The sequence below is a fragment of the Lichenostomus cassidix genome, chromosome 2 (genome assembly GCF_008360975.1).
Source record: "Lichenostomus cassidix isolate B80296 chromosome 2, HeHo_3.0, whole genome shotgun sequence".
Lineage (NCBI taxonomy): Eukaryota > Metazoa > Chordata > Aves > Passeriformes > Meliphagidae > Lichenostomus > Lichenostomus cassidix.
The window spans coordinates 65,503,344-65,522,749 of NC_139482.1; the positions used below are offsets into that span (position 1 = coordinate 65,503,344).

At 37.8% G+C, this 19,406-nt stretch overlaps 1 protein-coding gene across 1 annotated transcript in view; it reads left to right on the plus strand.

Annotated features, from left to right (window-relative positions):
- The window catches only part of LOC146441535 (uncharacterized), a 186,467-nt gene that overhangs the window by 134,027 nt on the left and 33,034 nt on the right, over positions 1-19,406 (plus strand). The window contains exons 17-19 of the mRNA XM_085049838.1: positions 775-1,027; positions 4,442-4,605; positions 9,673-9,832. Of these exons, the coding sequence (XP_084905964.1) occupies positions 775-1,027; positions 4,442-4,605; positions 9,673-9,832 (577 nt within the window). The remainder of the gene's footprint in view (positions 1-774; positions 1,028-4,441; positions 4,606-9,672; positions 9,833-19,406) is intronic.

Here is a 19,406-nt window from a genome sequence, read left to right on the forward strand (position 1 = left end):
GCTGTCCCAGGCAGTCAGCTAGATAAGGGATAATGTTCTGAAGCCAAGATGCCCTGGATCAGCATCCCAGTGGGTAGCTGTGTGCCTGAAGAAAGAGACTGAGCTGAGCCCTCTCTAGTCCTACCAAATACAGTGGTAGCACTCACAAGTAGGGAACAGAGTGAGAATCAAACCACTTTACCTTTAGTTAGGAGCAGAATTTAAGCTGTTTCAATTGGATTTAAATTTTTGCCTTAAATTTCAGCATCCCTGTGTATCTCACAATGCCATACTCTTGCTGTCTCTTACAGTGCCAGCAAACTTGCTCATGGTATGAGCTTTGCAAATCTCACCATCTCATGGTGGCAAGAGGGACATTTCCAATCACTTTACCCATGCTAAAAGCTATGTCTTCTGTAGCACATTTTCTGCTTTGTGCAGCACCCACAGACAGTGGGTGAGCTTCTCAGTACTGCAGTACAGACAGGTGAGCTTCTGGGGCCTGTGCTCATGTTGGTGCATCTGGCAGGTAATACCTCCCTATAACCTTTCCTGCACAATCCCTAGAGCTTGGATGTGCACCCAGTGAACTGAGAGTCAGAGGGGATCCAAAGATGCAGAGACAGGAGGAGGAGGAGAAGGTTTTATTTTTTTGACTAGCTTCATACAGTTTTTGGTCAGGGTGTTGTGACCCAGATAGGGATGCAACTTTACAAAGCAACATGCATGATTCTACCTTCTTTCAATGGTTTGCTCCGAAGCACAAACAAGCGCTCTCCTTTTGCTTGTTTACAGATTCCAGCTCTTCCCTCACACTGTTGAACTGTGCTACCAGAACTCCTTGCTGCACACCAGTGAAGAGTTGGCCATGGTGGTGGTGGGACCCCTAACCTTGAACGCGGGGCTGCTTCTCATGGTCCTGATCAGATGGGGCTGTCAGCAGCTGTTTGACTCATTCCCTTCCTTCTTGTCAAAGTTCATCATAGCTATGGGACTATGGACAGTGCTAGACCCCTTGGCAGTGTTTGTAGTGGATTCATTCCTGGGGGTGAGTCACTTAAAATAACTTGGACATGAGAACTTGACGTAGAAGTTTGTTTTATTCAGTGAATCACTGAAAGATATGAAATTCCACCCCTGGCAATGGAACATGAAAGTTAAAAAGAAATTAAATAATAATGTTATACATCACCTTTTTATTAACAAAATTCCCATCTAATGGAGTCACTGTGTTTCTGCATAAAATTAAGGGCACTGTACAAACCATATATGGAGATAAGAAAGTAAATCCACTGCTGGAGTGATTGCATCTGCTTTGAAAAGAATTACTACAATTTTGGATGTTAATAGGGATGGGTTAATGAGCAATCCTGATTATTAACGCTTCAGATTTTTCTAAGCATCGAAAAAGACAAAATGAAAAGAATAGAGCGTATCATGCACTCCTCTGACATGTGAGATAGTTAATATAATTTACTGGCACATCTAAAAAGACTTGTGAGATTGAAAGGCAGACATCTTTCAAGAGAGAGCTCCATCATACACAAAATCAGGAGAGCAAAGTTCTCAAATCTGGCTGTGCCTATGTATGAGCTGTGTAGCCCTAATGTACTTGGGTGGCTGCCGACTTTTATCACATCCAAGATAATGCCCAGCCTCCCAGAGCATACATTTCAAATTTGGGTCTCACTGTGTATGTGACACAGGCTCCTTTCAATGGTTGCAGGATGAGCTTTCCTGGGATTGTGATATTGCTCTTCTTCTGCCCTTGCTGGTCTTTCAAAGTCATCCATGTTTCTATTGCTCACTCCAGAACAAGCTCTAATCCACAGGTCTTGTTGTGGATCAGGTTTTCTCAGGACTCGTAGTTCTTCATCAGCTCACCTGTGCTCTGCAGGTGATTTTTCACTCTTTGCACATTGTTTTATGCTGCAGTAGTTTTGGAAATTAAAATTCAGCTGTTCAAGAAATTTAGTTGGAACTCACTGGAGAGGTAATTGCAATAGTTTAAGCATGTAGCAACATACTCTAGTTTCCACTTGGGCAGCCAGCATTTATTTATTTATTTTTAAATTTCATTACATAAAATATGCACAGAATTGAATTTTAATTGTAATTATTCTGATTAAGATTTTTTTTTCCTAAGAGAAAAAGATTAATTTCCTCCATAACCAGGATAGAAATATTGAAATGTTTAAATGGATTTTTTCTCCCCTCTAATACTGCTGTATTCATAAAAACTTGGACAGGATGGGGTCTGTCTTATCTTTCCCATACTTGCATTGAGAAAATCCTTGCAGTGGAATTGTGCTCAGTTCTACACAGAATGAATTACTTATCAATTTCAAATAGCACTTGGTCAGGGGGAAACGTTAGATACAAATTAAGTCACTTAGTTTTTCATTAAAGTGTTAAAAAAGTACACACCTCTCTGTACTTCATACCGAAAATTTGGCAGTCTTACCCACCAAGATTATCTCTGGTAGAAACTCATTTGTTCAAATATTACACAATATACTGTATGTATCCTTTCCAAAATGAAACTGTATCTCTTACATGTGTTTTCATTATTGCATTGTAATTTTTTTTCCTCTTGGCATTCCTTCAGCAGCTATTTCAGATTTGCTTGCCAATCTATTTTAGATCAAGCCTTTTAAAAATATTGTGTTGTGGTAATATGAGTTATTTTAGTGCTAGAATGCATTTTAGTATTCTAAATGGCCTTAATAGTTATGAAAGATGACAGATAGCCCTGGAGACAAAGGTTTCTGTGTTTACTAACTAATGTTTTTTATTGTTAAGGAAAGGCTAGAGAGCAGTTGCATATTTGGGGGGTTTCAAGTCATAGTCCAAAATGCTGCATCAAACGAACTATTTCAGATTTGATTTACTGTCAGCTTGTAGAAGGATGTTCCGGGGATAAGAAAACATTCCTATGCAGTTCAAGTTCCTGTTTTGTCAGAGCTTTCCTGGGACCCCACTGATTTTGTCTGTCTGTAGCTTCTAAAGAGCAGACAAGAGTAACACCTCTTTGGCCACATGGACGTGTGTCATCATAAAAACTAGTAGACAATGCAAAAAGCTCACATGACCATCACATGTGGTGGTGTGATAAATACCTGAGAGAGTTGTTGGCAAATGCTGTTTAAGCTATTTAAAATGAAGACATCTTGGATCATGTCTTTGAGGACCAACGAAGTCATACAGAATGATAGAGTATCCCTATTAGAAAAAAAGGATAGAAAAGTACAATTCTTCCACACCATTCTTACTTTGCCAGAAAGATCTGCTTGGATAAGAGAAATTTATTCTTATTTGCCATTCAGACTTTTTCCCTCTCTGGAGGAATGTCAGGATGTGACTGCTGTGCAGAGGATTTTCCTTGATAGACAGTTTCTTCAGTAAGAAAGCAGTGGTAGCAGCCAATTTTTTTTTCTTTTTTTTTCCCCAAGGAAAAAAAAAAGATATAACAGGGAGATAGAACAGAACCAGATTATTTTAATTTTACTGTAAAAAATATGGACAGATTTGAATTTGTGACTAGTCTTAATATGTCATTACCTGTCTCCTGGAATCTTCAATTTCTATTATAGAAATATGGCAGCATTGCAAATGGTGGAGAGAGAACAGAAACGTGCTCAAGAATCCCAGTCCTTCTGTAGCTTATCACTGGACTTGTAGTTGTTGTTCCTTTTCTGTGCACATCACTGCAAAGGTAGCCAGAAATGGACAGAAAGTTTTGACACTTGCTAAAGGTTAATCTAGGCAAGTTGCTCAGAAAGGTGAAGGTTTCTTGAAGCCTAAAGGTCACAGACTTGCTCTCTGAATGATGGACACTGGATGTTTTGGTGGTGCAGTCTCACATCCTTGCAAAACGTTTCAACATGATTTAACATGGATATGGCTGACACCGAGTGACTTTGAAAAGGAAAAAATAGAATAATTAATTTTAGTTCTGAGAAGTAGGAGACCCATGATATGTAGTTGAATTCTTCTAAATTGATCCAGCAGAGGGCAATAATATGTCAATACAGTAGCTAGTTCTTAAGAACTAGATATTAGGAAAAAAGAGAAAAGAATAGATTTTTGGAAAAGAAAACAAATAATTCAATATTATGCCTCCTTGGTCATTGCAATAAGGCAAATTTCAGCCTTCTTCCCCTTCTGCTTGTCCTGAAATACACTGGCAGAATTCACTTTGAGTATTTTCACTGTGACATTGGTTTTGTTCAATAAGCCATCTCGATAGGGTAGATTTTAATTGCACTAAAATAAGCCAGAAAATAGTTTATTTCACATCTCATGGTTAATTTCAAATTCTATCTAGCAGACTCCTAAGTTTCAGACCGTGTGCACCACCAATTACATTTAAATCCTTCTTATACAGAGATTCATGTTCTTTTGTCTCTATAGCCTAATCAGGTGTGACATTTTCTTATGTTGATTTTTTCCTCCATGACAGCGATTTGGGAACAGTGCAGAGAAACCCATTGCTGATGCTGCAAAACTCTCCTGGGTGTTTCTAAGAGCAGGGGAGTCAGGAGTTCCTGGTGCCTTAATCACAGTGATGCTTTATACCATCCTCTTCATGATCTCATCGACAGTGTTGTACCTCTATTTTTTAAGGTATGTCTCTTTATCTTATTATTCCCTTAGGAGCTTAGGCTTGTGCCTCTTCTCCTTTTAGATAAAATAAGGTGACATCAGAAAAGATATATCAGTGTCACACACCCAGAGCCCAGAACTGCAGATAATCTAGGAGGGGTTTGCTTCTGCTTAACTTTTAATGCACTGGGATTGCTGGGCACAGCAAGTCAGAGACAGAGCTACTTATTTCCTCAACAGGAGCACAGCTGATATCATGATTTTTCATAGATTCTAGAAGCCTCTGCTTCTTTGGCTTCAGGCAATGGTGTCTATGTAAGGGCTTAAGCTGTAAAGTGTGTGTAGCTTTCATTTAGGTACTTTGGAAGATGTTGTCATTAGCCTTACATGTAGGAGTTTTGTGAGAAATAGGAAAATTTTCGGAAAGCTACATATGGTATGAAGTGCGAAGTCTCTGAGTCTGCAGTGGCTCCCAGAGCCTTACAGCCTTTTGATGATACAGGATTTTTGACTTGTTGTGACTGAGTCATCGTGACATGATTTAATCCAAGTAATTTTTCCATTACATTAGCCCATTTTCTAAACTCAGTTCCTCATGAATTTTGACCAACTATCTTTCCTGCCAGCTTTCTATTAGACACCATTAGCTGTGCCACCAACAGGGACAGGTGTGGGACACTGAAAATTGATTAGATTCATTGTCTAATATATTGAATGAAAAAGTGTATTTCTTTTTCTAAGTGAGTCATTTATAGGGCAGTAGGAATTTTGTGCTGGCCTTTGACTCACCCAGTGATGAATATTGGCAAGCACCAGTAAAAAGCCACATGCAAAGGCAAGATGCAAGCAGGTGTAAGAGCAGAAAAGCTCAGCATACGCCTTCCATCCGACTGTATCATCCCTCGGTCCCCCTTCCACAGACTCTGTTGCAGCAGGCAGAAAAAGATAAATGGCAATCTAAATTTCTGCAAAGTATTTCAGAGCTCCTGCATTCCTGGGAGCTGTACACAACTCCAATGTACTGGTAGTCTAGTTAATTAGTTTTTGAGACGTTAATGCCTTCTTAATCATTGACTTAATAGTTTTGAATAGCTTCATAAGTTTTAGCTGCTGTCGTTTATTACTCAGGAAAATTAATTTAAATTAAAACATTTGTAAGGCAGGTTTTTATGAGAATATTACCAACATCTTCATTGTCTGGGGAACAGGTGCAAGATCATCAAAGGTACCTTTCCTTCTGGATCAATTTTCCCATAATGTTTTCCAATAAAGGGGTGGGGGAATAATGTTACTAGGGGAAAAAAAGTTGTCTTAGCACAACACATTTTAAAAATGATTCATAGCAAAATACAAAAGCCAAGGGAAGATAACAAAATCTGTTACAGTGCATAAGGTCTTTGAAGTTTTTTGCTCGATAACAAAAGGAAACATTTTGAATACTGGAGTTCGTGCAGAGTAAACTTATAGAATGAGCTGCAATTGTATCAATTTTCTCTTCCTTGAATGTCTACAGCCCAGTGCAGTGGGAACCTTGGACTTAGCTAGGACTCCTGAGCAGCACTCTCTCAGCCCAATAATGATGCAATTAAAACCTTTTGAAATGTTTTTAAGGACAACGTCTCTGCATTTCATAACTCTGTTTCCTGAATATTGATATAAAAGGGTTTGTTTTGAAGAGAACATAGTATTACTGCCAAGGCAGTAGCATCCCTTTGTGTGAATATTTCTCAGACGCCATATCTCAAATGTATTCAAGTGTAATGTTGCTCAGCAGAGAAAACATATATTTTTAGATGAGCATCCACCACGTTTTTCTCTTGCAAGGTAAACCAATATAAATGTTGAGGGACACCTTCTGTGTCCTAAGACCCCAATCCACAAGGAAGAATTTGGCTGGATGGATGGAGGAGTTGGTGCCGTTTGTTGGAATTACCCAGCAGTTTGCCATTAAACCGAAGTGTCTGACAGTGTGTAAAAGGAGGGATAAGAATGCTGAACCCACAAGATCCACAAAGCAAGTAGGGGAAGTGTCTGTTTCTGCCCCAGCGAGGAAACTTCATGGCAGCACTGATGAACAGCCAGGAAGCTAATGAAATAATGGGAAAGGGATAAGCAGCTGTAGGCATCTATTTGTGTCTTTATAAATCAAAATATCTCAATAAATCTAGTTCCCCTTGGCTGTCTTGGGAGTCGGAAGTACAGCTAGCATGGAGAGATATTCTAATTACTTTTTGGAACAATGAAGTGGCATTGGTTGCAATTCCTTCATTTCAGTTCTACTAGACATTAGGAACAGACAGAAGTTTTTGGTGAAATGTTTTCTGCACTGTGAGAAAATGAAGACACATCTGAATGAAAAGTGTCTGCTGGAAAGCATCTGAATTTCCTGGTATTGAAACATTTTTCAGGGAAAAGCTTCAAAAATCTACATTTTTCAGTGTTAACAGCAAAACTGGTTTTGTATTTTTAACAGTGGTTTTCCAAAAAAGGATGAGAAGGGCTCAAGCTAAGATGTAATAAATTGTTTTAAACCATTAAAACTACCCTTTATTTTTGGTTTGTGTAATTCTTTGAAAAGCCCATTTTTAAATCTGACTCTGGGTAGGAAATAATTTCAATGTTTTCTTTCTCATAGGTTAATAAATGAACTTGTAGGGTATTATGCTGGTTCTCATATGTCTAGAAAACATAATCTGTGTTTTGTTTTTTTATTGTATTAGCAATAAAAATAACTACTCTCAGGCTTATAACAAGGTATGCTAAGGTATAAGAAGTGTTTTATTAGTTTTCATGCCAAAGAAAAGAGATTAAAGCAGGTAAGAGGAGTAGGCTGAGTACTTTCGGACAAAAGGAACAAAGCTGAAAGACAGGCTTCATGATTTTTAATTAATTCAAAGTTAATTATATTGTTTATAACCATGTGCTTAAAATCTTCATATAAAAAATGTTTATGGTAGCAAATAGACAGTAATTTAACTGCATTAAATTTTACTTAATTTGAAATAAGAATGTTGCATTAAGTGAGCTTAAATAAATGACAAGGTCTTTCTCTTGTTTAGCAAGAAAAGTGGCAAGCCATTTAAATTGCTGACCTGGAATTTCAAACATGAATACCATGGAATAATATTACTTCAATATGAACAGAAGGTCAAACAGTCCACCAGCTTGATTGCTAGTTTTTCAACCAAGCACAAGATGAATCTAAATTATGAGTAAATTCTTGCAAAAATGTATCTATTTTATTGAAAGAGCACCTGATGTAGATCCAGAGATTAGGGGAAAAACCTTTTCTTTCGCTGTGGAATTTGGTAAACTACCACATAAAGGGTACTAGTTATTTATAAAAAATAACTCTTCTGTAGTGTGTTTTAAGCTACTTTAGTATCCTACTTTGCTTTAGCACTGATTTGCATTTCACACTTTAGACCATTTTCTATTATTTCTTGATAGCCAGCATGGTTATGTTCCCAGACTACCTACATCTTGATTAGAATATCTTCTACCTGCTCTCCCTTTTGATAAGAGAATCCCAAAATGACATCTTGGAAACTACAGCAAATTTAGGGCTGCAGCTTCAAAAAGGAATGTTTCAAAAAAGGAGTGTGGGGAAAAAAGTACAGAGAGAATCTTTGCAGCAAAGCCTGAGATAAAAATTCCTAATCTGATGTTGAGTCAGGCTGCGAGATTTTGGGATCAGAATAGCTACTGCATCAAAGAAACTTTTGGATATGGCACTTGACCCTAAAGTACATATTCTTTGAAGAGACAGCTAAATCTCCTCACAGATCAAGTTGAAAAACTGTCTGTTGGTGCATCTCCTTATTTCTGGGCAAAATTGTACTAAGCATCTTATTGAGTGTGCTTCTCTTCATTTTCTGTGAGCACTGTAAGGTGTGATGTAGAGCTGGTGTAAATGTAAACTTCATTCTGGTTCAGCTGAACAGCCCTCTGCATCGCCCAGGCACCCACATTGTTCACCATACACAGGCCAATGCAAGAGCCAAGAATAAGGACCTCTGTCACTGGTGCTGCTGTACATGAGAAGGGTGAGAGTTCAGAAGGTCTAAGGAGTTATGCCTGTGCTTTGTCTCCCACCTGCCAAGAAATGAAGGACAAAAACAGCCCCACAGAAATCCATGTACTTCACATGATTACCCAGCCAGTCTCTGGGAAGGATAAAAATGTTGAAATTGGCACCAAGAAATGGCTGAATTGGAGTAAAAAGTCTTAGCTTGGAAAAGGGTGGAAAAAGAAAGACTTCAGTTCAATATCCAAAACTGAGATTCCAGATTTTCTGATTTCTATTTTCTGAACCCTTGTTTTTGGAATAGAAGTAGAATGAGAAAGAGATGAATTGAAGAGGATCCATTTGAATCAAACAGCAATGTTTTTAAGTTTTTAAGTTCATCTGAGGCTAAAAATGTGACACTAGGCTTTTTCAAAAGCCCAACAATATTTCTTGGTTTCACCTACATCAAGAAACGCCACACAGCGAGCTTTTCTTGTGGTAGAAAATTTTACTGCCTAGTGCTTAGTCAATTCCTTACCACAGAACTGAAATGTCATAGAAAAACAAAACCAACAAATGAAATGAACTTTTCTAACATCAAGAGGAGTTTAGATTGTATAGGCTTCAGGCTTGGGGTTGAAAAAAATGGTGAGTAGTTCCTTTCTATATGATGTGGTTTGCCCATTATTGAACCCTGACACAGCAGGGCTTCCATTCATGTGTAACTGTGGTACTGGAACTAGTTACCCAGCCCAGTGCTGAGGACAGACAGCAGACATTTCTGAAGAGAAGGAAAATCAAGGTCTTTTGGGGAAGTCGATGTCTTTAAATAATTAGAATTGCTGCTTATATTTATGTGATTTAACTCAGGTGCTGTAAATTCTCCAGAGGGCTAGGGAGGGCTGTATGTTGGAGAACTTGTGGGAAAGAAGCTTCTTACTCATGGGCAGAGAGCACAGTTATGACAGGAAAACCAATGCTTAGAAGTCTACAAAAGAATGACTTCTTTTTTTTTTTCCCCTTTTTTTGCATGAAGAGTCCTTTCAAAGATGAACCAAATATGTCATTTCTATCCTTAGGCTACATAGTGAAGGTTGGCTGTTGGATGTATTTCGACGTATTCATGGTGAAGAAGGCACATTCTTTGTTCCACTGGACTTGGAGATTTCCAGTCAAGAGCTGAGCTACATTATGAAGAAGGCTGAGCAGTGGAGAGGAATCAATGGTGAAAGACGGATGGTGAGTGGTGAACAGAGTCTCCTAAAAGAATCCAGGGTCCAAATTAATACTTTTTGTTTCTGGGTGTTATTTAAAAGAACCTAAATATTAGAAAATTATTCTTAGGCTGCTTAATTGAATGGAGAAGCTAAGAAGAACCACTTTCAGGAGAACTTTGAGACGTTGCATGTGCATTGCCTGAACATCCTGAGGGGTTACACTCTGCTTAGTAACCAAAGGCTTAGAGGCCTCACTGATGTCAAAATTTATCTGTGCCATCTGGTGGTTCTTGACTGGGTTGTAGAGACTTACTGGAGGTTTAAATGTCAGTATCATCCCAGATAATTTCTCAGCCAGCTCAGCAAACTGAGGATTTCCATGAACAAGTAGAATTCATTCCTTAAGAGGGCATAGGTGAGGCTGCCCTGAGAAGGGGATGTGAGTTTGGTCAGTCAGATATGAAAGCCATGCTCTGCTCCCTGGCCCTTTCCCTCCAGGATTGCCCAGAAGAGTAGCCAAAGTTGGAAATCTGCAGGAGAAGGTACTCTACTCTTGTTATCAAAATAATTCCTCTTTCTTTTCCATTAAACCACTAGCCTCTAGTCCCATACACAGACCTTAGGGTGTGATGTATAGTCCCATGTACAGACTTTAGGCTATGTTTGCAAAGGGTCCAGTGGTGGGGATGCCATCCACAGATGAGGTTTCTGGTCATAATTGCTTTCAGAGAGTTGAAAATAGAAGAAGTAATGTGGTCAGTAGTCTCTCAGGGACATTGTCCTTCTCCTGTAAGGGACTTATTATTCCTTGCTTTCTAGCTTTGCATCAGTGTTAATAATTCCCATAGGACAATTTTACAAACCAGCTCTTGGACAATTGGTGAACTGCTCATCAATTCGATTTATATATCTGTGAATGCCTCTGTGTACAATGCTTTGTTTAGTAAGTCCTGCTTCAGTGTAAAAAAGAACAGATTCCAGGTAGGAAGGAAATTAGTCCTCTTAAGCATGTATGAGTTGTTTTGTTTTTCTTTTCTAACCCTCTGGAACAAGGGACTTAAGATTAGGGTCTGCAGGTTTTTCAAATCTCTATAACTACCTCTGAAAGATCAGCAGTTTATATAAATATATAGCCTCAGTTGTCACTGTTATAAACATCTGCCACAGCTGTAATTATTTTCCACTTTTTTTTTCCCCCCGTGATGACAGTTTGGACCCTGAAAGGAAAAATTGAATGAAAAAGCAGATATTCAGTAAGCTTAATTTTTATGGGAAAGTGCAGAGTACCACATGGCATTTCAGCAGAGGGGAAGGAAAAGGTTTGAAAGAGTGAATGTGCTTCTACAACCACCTGCCTCAGACATTCCCAAATTTTACACATATAAAACTTATTTTTTTTTTCCCACTAAGTAAAATAACACTTTTTTTACTACAGTAAGTCAAAGCATAAACCCTGACAGTTGGTTTCTATTACCTTTGTTGCAAGTTAAGTAAGATCAAACAAAGAATACATATAGTGGACCTCACTTCACATGCCAGGACCACCAATGCCACATGGAATAAGTGGCAGATGAGGAAACTGCAAACAACTACATTTCTATTTCAAGTACTGAATAAATTTCTAATGAGATTACCAGCATATCATTTCTTGCAACAGTACAGAAAGGGCTGAATAATGGCAAAAAGAAAAAAGAAAAGGAAAAAAAGAGGAGTGGGAGGGAAGGAGGAGATGTGGGGGCTAAAGGCAAATAGAAAATAATGGAAAGACAAATTATTTCTCTGTATACAAATAGTCTGTACCTGAATGGACAAAACATGGTTTGTCCACTACTACAGTAGGACACAGGGCCAGAACACTGAAAGACAGGACCGATAGCTATAGACACGTGTAAGTGTCTAGATTTGCTCCCAGTATGTAGCCTAACATGCATGAAAGTCCACATTGAAATGTGTTTACCTAACCTTAGTGTGAGATCCTTTAAAATGGACCCAGCCTCAGCTGGATCCAGCAGCTCAGAGGGTGCAGAGCAGAGGGAAAAATCCCAAGGTCACACAGGGAGCAGCACACATTTCATTCGACGAAGCAAAGTGATGCACAGTTTTGTCTTTACTGAAGTCCCTAAGTTTCTGGTTCCTATTCAGTCTACATCTGCATGAATTTCATGCCTTTTCCTTTACATCACCCTAACCAAAAGCCAGGCTGTGACAGTGTTAAACATTCCTGTTCTCTGGGGGACATGCTGGTGCAGACTATATGATGTAAGAACATATGAGCAATGTGGAAAAAGCACAGGAATTTGTATCACTGGCATCTCCAAAGATGATCTCTACCATCCACTTCAGTGGGCACAGGATCTGCCTCACAATGGGGGACATTTGGGAGTGGAGACTACAGTTAAAAACTCCTGGATTATCAGTACAAAACACAAAACTGTGAAAAAAGAACAAGTGTGCCTCAGAAACTAGAAATCTTCTTCATCTATTAATTTTTTTGGGAGGGGGGTTGGATTTTTGTTTGTTTTTGGGGTTTTTGTTTGTTTTTCTCTTTGTTTTTTTGGGGGTTTCTTTTGTATTATTTTGATGAAAATGGAACTATCAAAGGAAATTTTGTTAGCTTTTTGGCAAATCTAGGTTTGTAATAAAAACTTGCTCCATTCTATAAATATGTTCTCCACATGGAGCATCTCCCTGCAAGACTGGGAACTGTATTTGCAGGTCTTTCTATGCTCCTAGGCATTGCAGATACTGAAAGACCCTTTTTTCTGCCATAGATTTGCATAAGGTATTTATCTTGTCCCTTTCTTTTTGTATGTCTAATTGTACAAAGTAATCAGTATGGAAGACACATCACTAGGTCTTATTGCGTGCATTATTAATGTGTTAATTTTTAAATAAAATACGAAATTAACTGTGAACAATTTTTATAAAGGGAAGCATGAGACTGCCATATCTTATATCACTCTGTATAAAAAATATATTTTAAATGGAGGTCATTCAAGTAAATAGTCAGTCAAACCTTCTGGAAAAAATAGGTCTACGTTTTTGCAATATTTTCTTGCTATTAACCATGTGCTTCTCATTTTTATTCGCTGGATTAAAAATTGCCCCATAAATGGGTATTTTATAATATGCTTAATTTCCTTTTATTAAATTGATAAATGCAGCAGCAGAGGACACATTTACAATATGATGAGAATTTAAGGTTATTGCATTTTATAATTTTTATATTGTTCAGAGAAGTGATTTGTCATTTGTGGAATGACATCCATGCCATCATTTCAAAGTATTTTCAGTCGTTCTTTTGATAGGAAAAAGGTCACTTTCTGTAGACCAGAAAGACATCACTCTATTAAACTAATTTGCCTACATGCAAATTTTGTCATTTTTACCTCATTAACTATTTATCATAGAGTAAAAAAATATATATATTCATGAAGGGGCAGCTAACAGCCTGATGGAGCTGGAACTAATATTTTGCAACTCTAATGATTTTTTGCATCCTTAATTAGATAGCATAAGGTTGATATGATTAGGTCAGGATGTAGTGTTTTTCATTAAAATACATTTTAGAAGCTGTATTCATAATCTGCCCTTGCAATTAAATAATGAGCCTATGAGTTTAATATTATCGACCCAATTATTATCCCATGGAAAAGTATACCTTTAATAAATTTGTGCCGTAGGACCTTCATTAGCAACAAAACGAATTATATTTCCAGGTACACAGATTACATGGCCACAATCACATTTGTGTAGTGGTTTGGAAGGCACTGTGGGGAGAGAGCCACTGTAGCCCTGTAGCTTACAGAAAGGCACTTGATTATTTTGGAAGAAGCCATTTACAACGCCTTTAAGGGGGAAAGCTGCAAAGAAGTAAAAATGCCACCTACAGAGGCAGGCAGAAACATTTCTAGAAACAAGCATTTGCTGAAGCAGTGTACTGTGCACCAGGACCAGGAGGAGACCTGGGCTTCCATTCCTCAACCTGTTACAAATACAGAGGGAGAACTGAATATTTGCTGATCTCTTATTAGAGACAGTCACACGTTAAATGTGTGTCAGATTCTAGAATAGGTAAAACCAGGACTGGTGGCAGACAGGAATGTTTTAATCTGCTATTGTTAGCAGATCAGTGAGGAGGTCAGGAACCTGAATTTTAGCCAAGCTTTTTCTTTTTTTTCTAGAACTGGTAAAAGTGACAATGTCTTTCTGTCCTCACCAAGTAATCAGTTTTCCAAAGTAAAGTAACAGCTTAGAGCCAAGGTATGAAGTGGGGTTTTCTTGTGTCTCAACAAATAAGAATTAAAAAAAAAGGAGGGGGGAAGTATTTATAGTAAAACAACTGACCAGGCATGGTCTTCTGAGTGGGGTGTGCTGTGACTGGATTGGCAGTAAGGTGCATGACTTTGGTCATGTCTAAACCTCTGAGCTATTTATCAGATGAATTACTATTAGCAGGAATAAAAAGGGGAAAATATGGCACTTAGAGATTTTTACTGCACTTAGCCCTTAAAGTACCACCCCTCCTTGCAGTGGGACTTTTTACATGGTAATACTAATGATGAGAAAGGTTGAAAGTTTCAGCAAGTAGTAAGCTGAAACAAAGCTGTGAGTATACCAAGCATAGACCCAGAACATAGGGAGGTTTTCTGAAAAAAACACTGCAAGGTCTGTAGGCTAGAAGATAATGTGAAACTTACACTTGAAATAAAGTGCATAAAGCCTGATGCACTGCAAAATTATTTTAATGAGACTAGGGCTAATTTTCTAATTTTAAAATGATATTATAGCAAACCATAAAAAATTACCCGGCAGTAGATTTTTGAAAGGAAAATATATTTGTAATTATCTTGAACACACAAGATTACTTCAGGGCCTATTATCGACACAATTTTTGGTACCACTTTACACTAATTTGCATTTATTACTCTCAGGCCAACTATTAATATGTTAATAAATAAGTCATTAATACTTGTTATTTAATTGCTATCTATTTATTCCTGTTCAATAATGCATTAATTACTGGTGAATAGTCGAGGGCAAAATCCTGCCCTTGCTAGTGGAATCAGCACTGGCAGGAGAGGAAACTGATGTTGGATGTGGCAGCATTATAAGAGCTGTTTGAGAGAAAGTTATTTAACTCATTTAGTACAAGGGGGTTAACTTTTGATCTTGTCTTAGAGGAAGCTTCATGCTCCTCCAGTTAGTCTGTGCTGCAGCAAAGCTGCTGGACCATGGATGAAGGCAGGCAGTACCACACCTGAGATTGCTGCAATTTGTCTCTTCTTATGGTCGTGGTCCTGGTCTTGCGCCAGTGTTGAGTGTGGAGCTTACTTGCACATGTAGGATGATGGATAGAGAGAAGCAAAGGGTGAAAACTGAAGTCTTGTGGAAGCCAGCTCTCGACTGAGAAAAGTGTGGCACACAATGCGTAGTGAGAAATGGAAATAGGTACATTGCTTTCTTGCTGGAAAGAGAAAAAGTAGAATCCCCAACCGTTCTCTAATTCAAAATGCCAAATTCAAGCTCTCCAGATCCCCTTGTGTAAGTTGACTGTAGTGTAGATCAAAAAATGCTGAAGAATATACTGACAGCATAATTGGAATATTTTCTGTTTGAAGGTTCAACACTACTGTGAGTGTGATTTCTTACCTCTTTTCGATAAAAGAAATGAATGGTGAGACCAGGCCAAATTTTGAACAAGAACACCAGCCTGTATTTGTGGATTTAATAGATCTGATCATCTTAAATTTGATGTTTTTGAAGTTGTAAGGTGAATTTTTCCCATGAACACAAACAGAAATTTTGCTGTTGCCTTTCAGGTAGACCGATTTCAAAAACATTGGTAAAAAGTTGCAGGGGTATTTTGACTAAAAATTAAAAAAAAAAAAAATCAAGGAAATGAGCTGGAAGGGATAATACATGGTACAGATTGTGGGGTCTGAAGGAAAAGTCAGAAAGCACAAAGTGGTAATATGAGAAAAGAAGCAAAAGTGGTTCAGAAATTTGTGCAGGAGACACAACCATTCCAAAGAAAATAGAAAGAAATGGAGAGAAATGTGAGGTAAAAGATGCTGATGGGAAAGGATAACTGTACAAGACAATCATAGTTCCGTAGAAGAATTCTCCTCTTCTCAAATTGCTCATTTAGATATCACGTATCTGTAAATGGAGACAGGAAAACATATTAAGAAAGCAAAAGAATGCAAAATGTAAATTTCTTTTTTACTTGAGCACTCTTCTGTTTGCAAGGATTTTCTGACTGTGAGTAATACCTTATATATGTAAGCTCTACCTCATGTACACTGCATTGTGTCTTTAAGAAATAAATGGCTGATATCACTCAAGCTGCTGCTGCTAAGGTCTTATAATTTTTATCTGTGTCCCTAATTTTGCAAGTTCACAATTAGATTTCTTTCTCCTAACCTTAACCCATATTGCAGAAATTTTTGAAGTTGCTCACTGGAACTCTCAGTACAATGTCTCCAGCAATTTAGATTGTATGAAGAATCAAAACAAAGTCTGCTGTAAGAATAGCATAGACGAGTAGAAAGCAGTAGCAAAGCTGATGGTGAGCATATATAGAAAAATTAGCAGTAATATAGAATTCAATTCCTTACGTGCCAGTATGAATAAATCACTGTGTTGATCTGGGGTAATGCACAATTGTTTCATCGAGTACAACAAGCTACCCTGCTAGTCCAGAACAATTTAGTTCAGCATGTTAAGATGACATGTAATCACCTATCTGCTGCAGAAATTATAGGAGGGAAACCTCGACCTCTTGCAGTCAACAGCAAAACTTGCACTGACTTTATTAGGGCCAGAATTTCCATCTATCTGTGTAAGCAAAAGAGAGGGGAGGAAATAGGGCCATGTCTCACTGAACTTCTTCGTGATCTGTGTATAAGGTCAGATTCTCATCTGGGATAAATTATTGAAGGCAGAGTCTGTATTTTTTTTTAAGATTAAATGGAAATTGAAAGTCAGAGATGAGCAGAGGGAAAGCTCAGCCCAGTAATGGGACGTTACAGAAAACAGAGCAAAATGTAAGGTCAGAAAAGAGGGTAGCACTCTGTTGCCTCTTAGATTTAAACCAAAATTATTTCTCTATGAAAAGACAAGGCCTTGAACTGTGTAGGATCAAATTTGCCATATGGTTCTGAAGCACTTTGCTTGCTATTCTTTTAGACTATTTAGTCCGCAGGGAGCGGTGGGTGAAAAGAAGAAAGTGGGGAAATGTGGATGGTTGGAAGCATCTGGAATAGCCAACTATGCTGACCATACCGCATGCCATTAAACCTCACAACTGTTGATTAGTATTTCATCAGAAAGTGTGCATGTACAAGCTGTGGAAAACAAGGTGATGCAGTCTAGGTAAAGGAAAACCTTCTTTTGCTGGTGTGGATAGGTCTAACGAGTGGAACTGCTTAAACAGATGTGCACACAAAAAGAGGCCTTGTAATAAATTATAACAGTGGTAGAACGGATATAATCAACAAGGAAACTAATGGAAACAGCATTAGAAATTGAGCTGGTAGAGTAACACTGCACAGAACTTGCTTGATTCAATGTTGTATCCCGTCTTAAAGTGAAAAAAAAGACAACCAAAAAAAAAAGACAAGAAAATGAGGTTTAAACCCCCACATCTATGCAAGCTTCTCCAAATCTGAAAATTGTATGACAATAAGTTAATAGAATAAAACAGATAAAAAGAAAAGCAAACTATGCAAACTATGTAGATGCAAGTACTATGAGCTACTTACAGCATTTCTTTTTTTGGTTGGCATGTTCATGGTAAGTCTATAAATTGAAAACAAGATAATTTAGTCAAACTCCATGGAATTTTCTTAGAGAGGTAGTAAACATTATCTTGTGTTTAGAAAACATCTATTTTATTTCCCTTTTCAATATGTATTTTGTTTCCCTTTTAAATGAGAACTGATTTATTCAAGTCTGCTTTGCTGTCTCAGTTATATGCACAATATAGTATTTCCAAAGTAAATGTTAACAAATCATTTTAATCCTATAATCAATAAATGAGTTATATAAAGGCGTTAGTCCAGGTGAACCAAAGTAATAGGCTGCTGACATCCTTCTGATTATATACTGGCAGAAAGGTGTTAATTTCTGTAGTACTTCAACAGACATCCAGACTGTTTTGTCAGAGAGGTTGGACAGTGATGGAGGAGGAGTACACTTAACTGTAATTTTTGTAGTAATTCATGGGAAGCTTCATTGACATGTGCTAATGGCACTTGATTGCCCTCAAGATGTTTTCACAACAGAACTCTGCGAGTGCCACATCAAGGTTTGCTCAGTCAAATAGTTTTTTCTCCTTGCATCTAGATAATTTGTGACCACAGGCAAACTTTTGAAAATCCAAGGTGGTTTGCAACACTCCGTTGGGGTGAATCTGTCATCAGCCGGCTGGTACAGATTGGTGCACTAATGAAGAGCAAGCTCTTTGGGTTTTTTGTCATTTCTGCACAAGCAATCCATTTTGTTTCTCCTCAGTGGCAGGGTATGTTATACATCTCATCCTGTATAATCTGACTTACATTATAATTTGATTCATACACAGCCTTTCCACAGAGATTAATTAGCAGCAGGCTTGAAGTTTGCAAGTGAAAATATGATAATTAGTTTTCTTGGAACGTTAACATTTCAACACTTCAGGTTCTCTCCATCTTTGTCTTCAATGAAGCTGCAGTAAACGAGCACTATTTCTCTTCTAAATCAGACTCTTGTGAGGTTTGAAATACAGACATTTTCATCAAGCTGGATAATTTCCATAGAAAATTTACTAGCTCATGAAATATTGCAGGAGTAATTCATACAATGCCTCCCTCCTCCTCTTGGTAGGTTGAAGTATGATGTGAGCAGTTCTGAAAACCCCCAGGACAGTCACTTATTTAACAGTGGTGATTCCTACTCTTTTTAACAAAAATCAGCTGACTCTTCATTTTTTGCACAAAACAGAATTAGCCAATAGGTCTCTCATATGGTTGTTGGGTAAACAAGGTTACATCAGTGCTGTAAACAAGGTTACTCCCTGCACTCATTTGTTCTCTTGGAGTGTTTAATATAGGTAACACATTTGGCACATACAACATCTCAAGACCAGTAACTTAGCAGAATTCTGAAAAGAATTAGCAATATATATGAATAATGAGAACATTCAATGTTACAATAGTGAGTAAAAATGTTATATGAAAATATCAACCCTGATGATTTAAAGACACAATGTAATTGCTAACACATGAGGCTTAAGAAGAAATTCACATTATGGAAAAGTTATTGTGTTGTCCATTATGGGTGGGTGTGTCTGTTTAAAAACTAGTATTTGTTTAAAAATTTGTGATTTATCCTGCTTGGTGTTAAACAAATTTCTTTTTTTTTTCAAGGATATGGTTTTAAAATACCTCATTCTTCTCTAATTACCAAATTCTCTAATTAAGATGTAATTCATCTTATTACAACTCTGGCATCAGGCATCCTCTGAGCTTGGGCAGGGCACTGTTGATGCCCATTAATTTAGTCAGGTTAGGGGTAAGTGGAATTCTTAACCAAGGTAGCATCTAAATTACAATGTG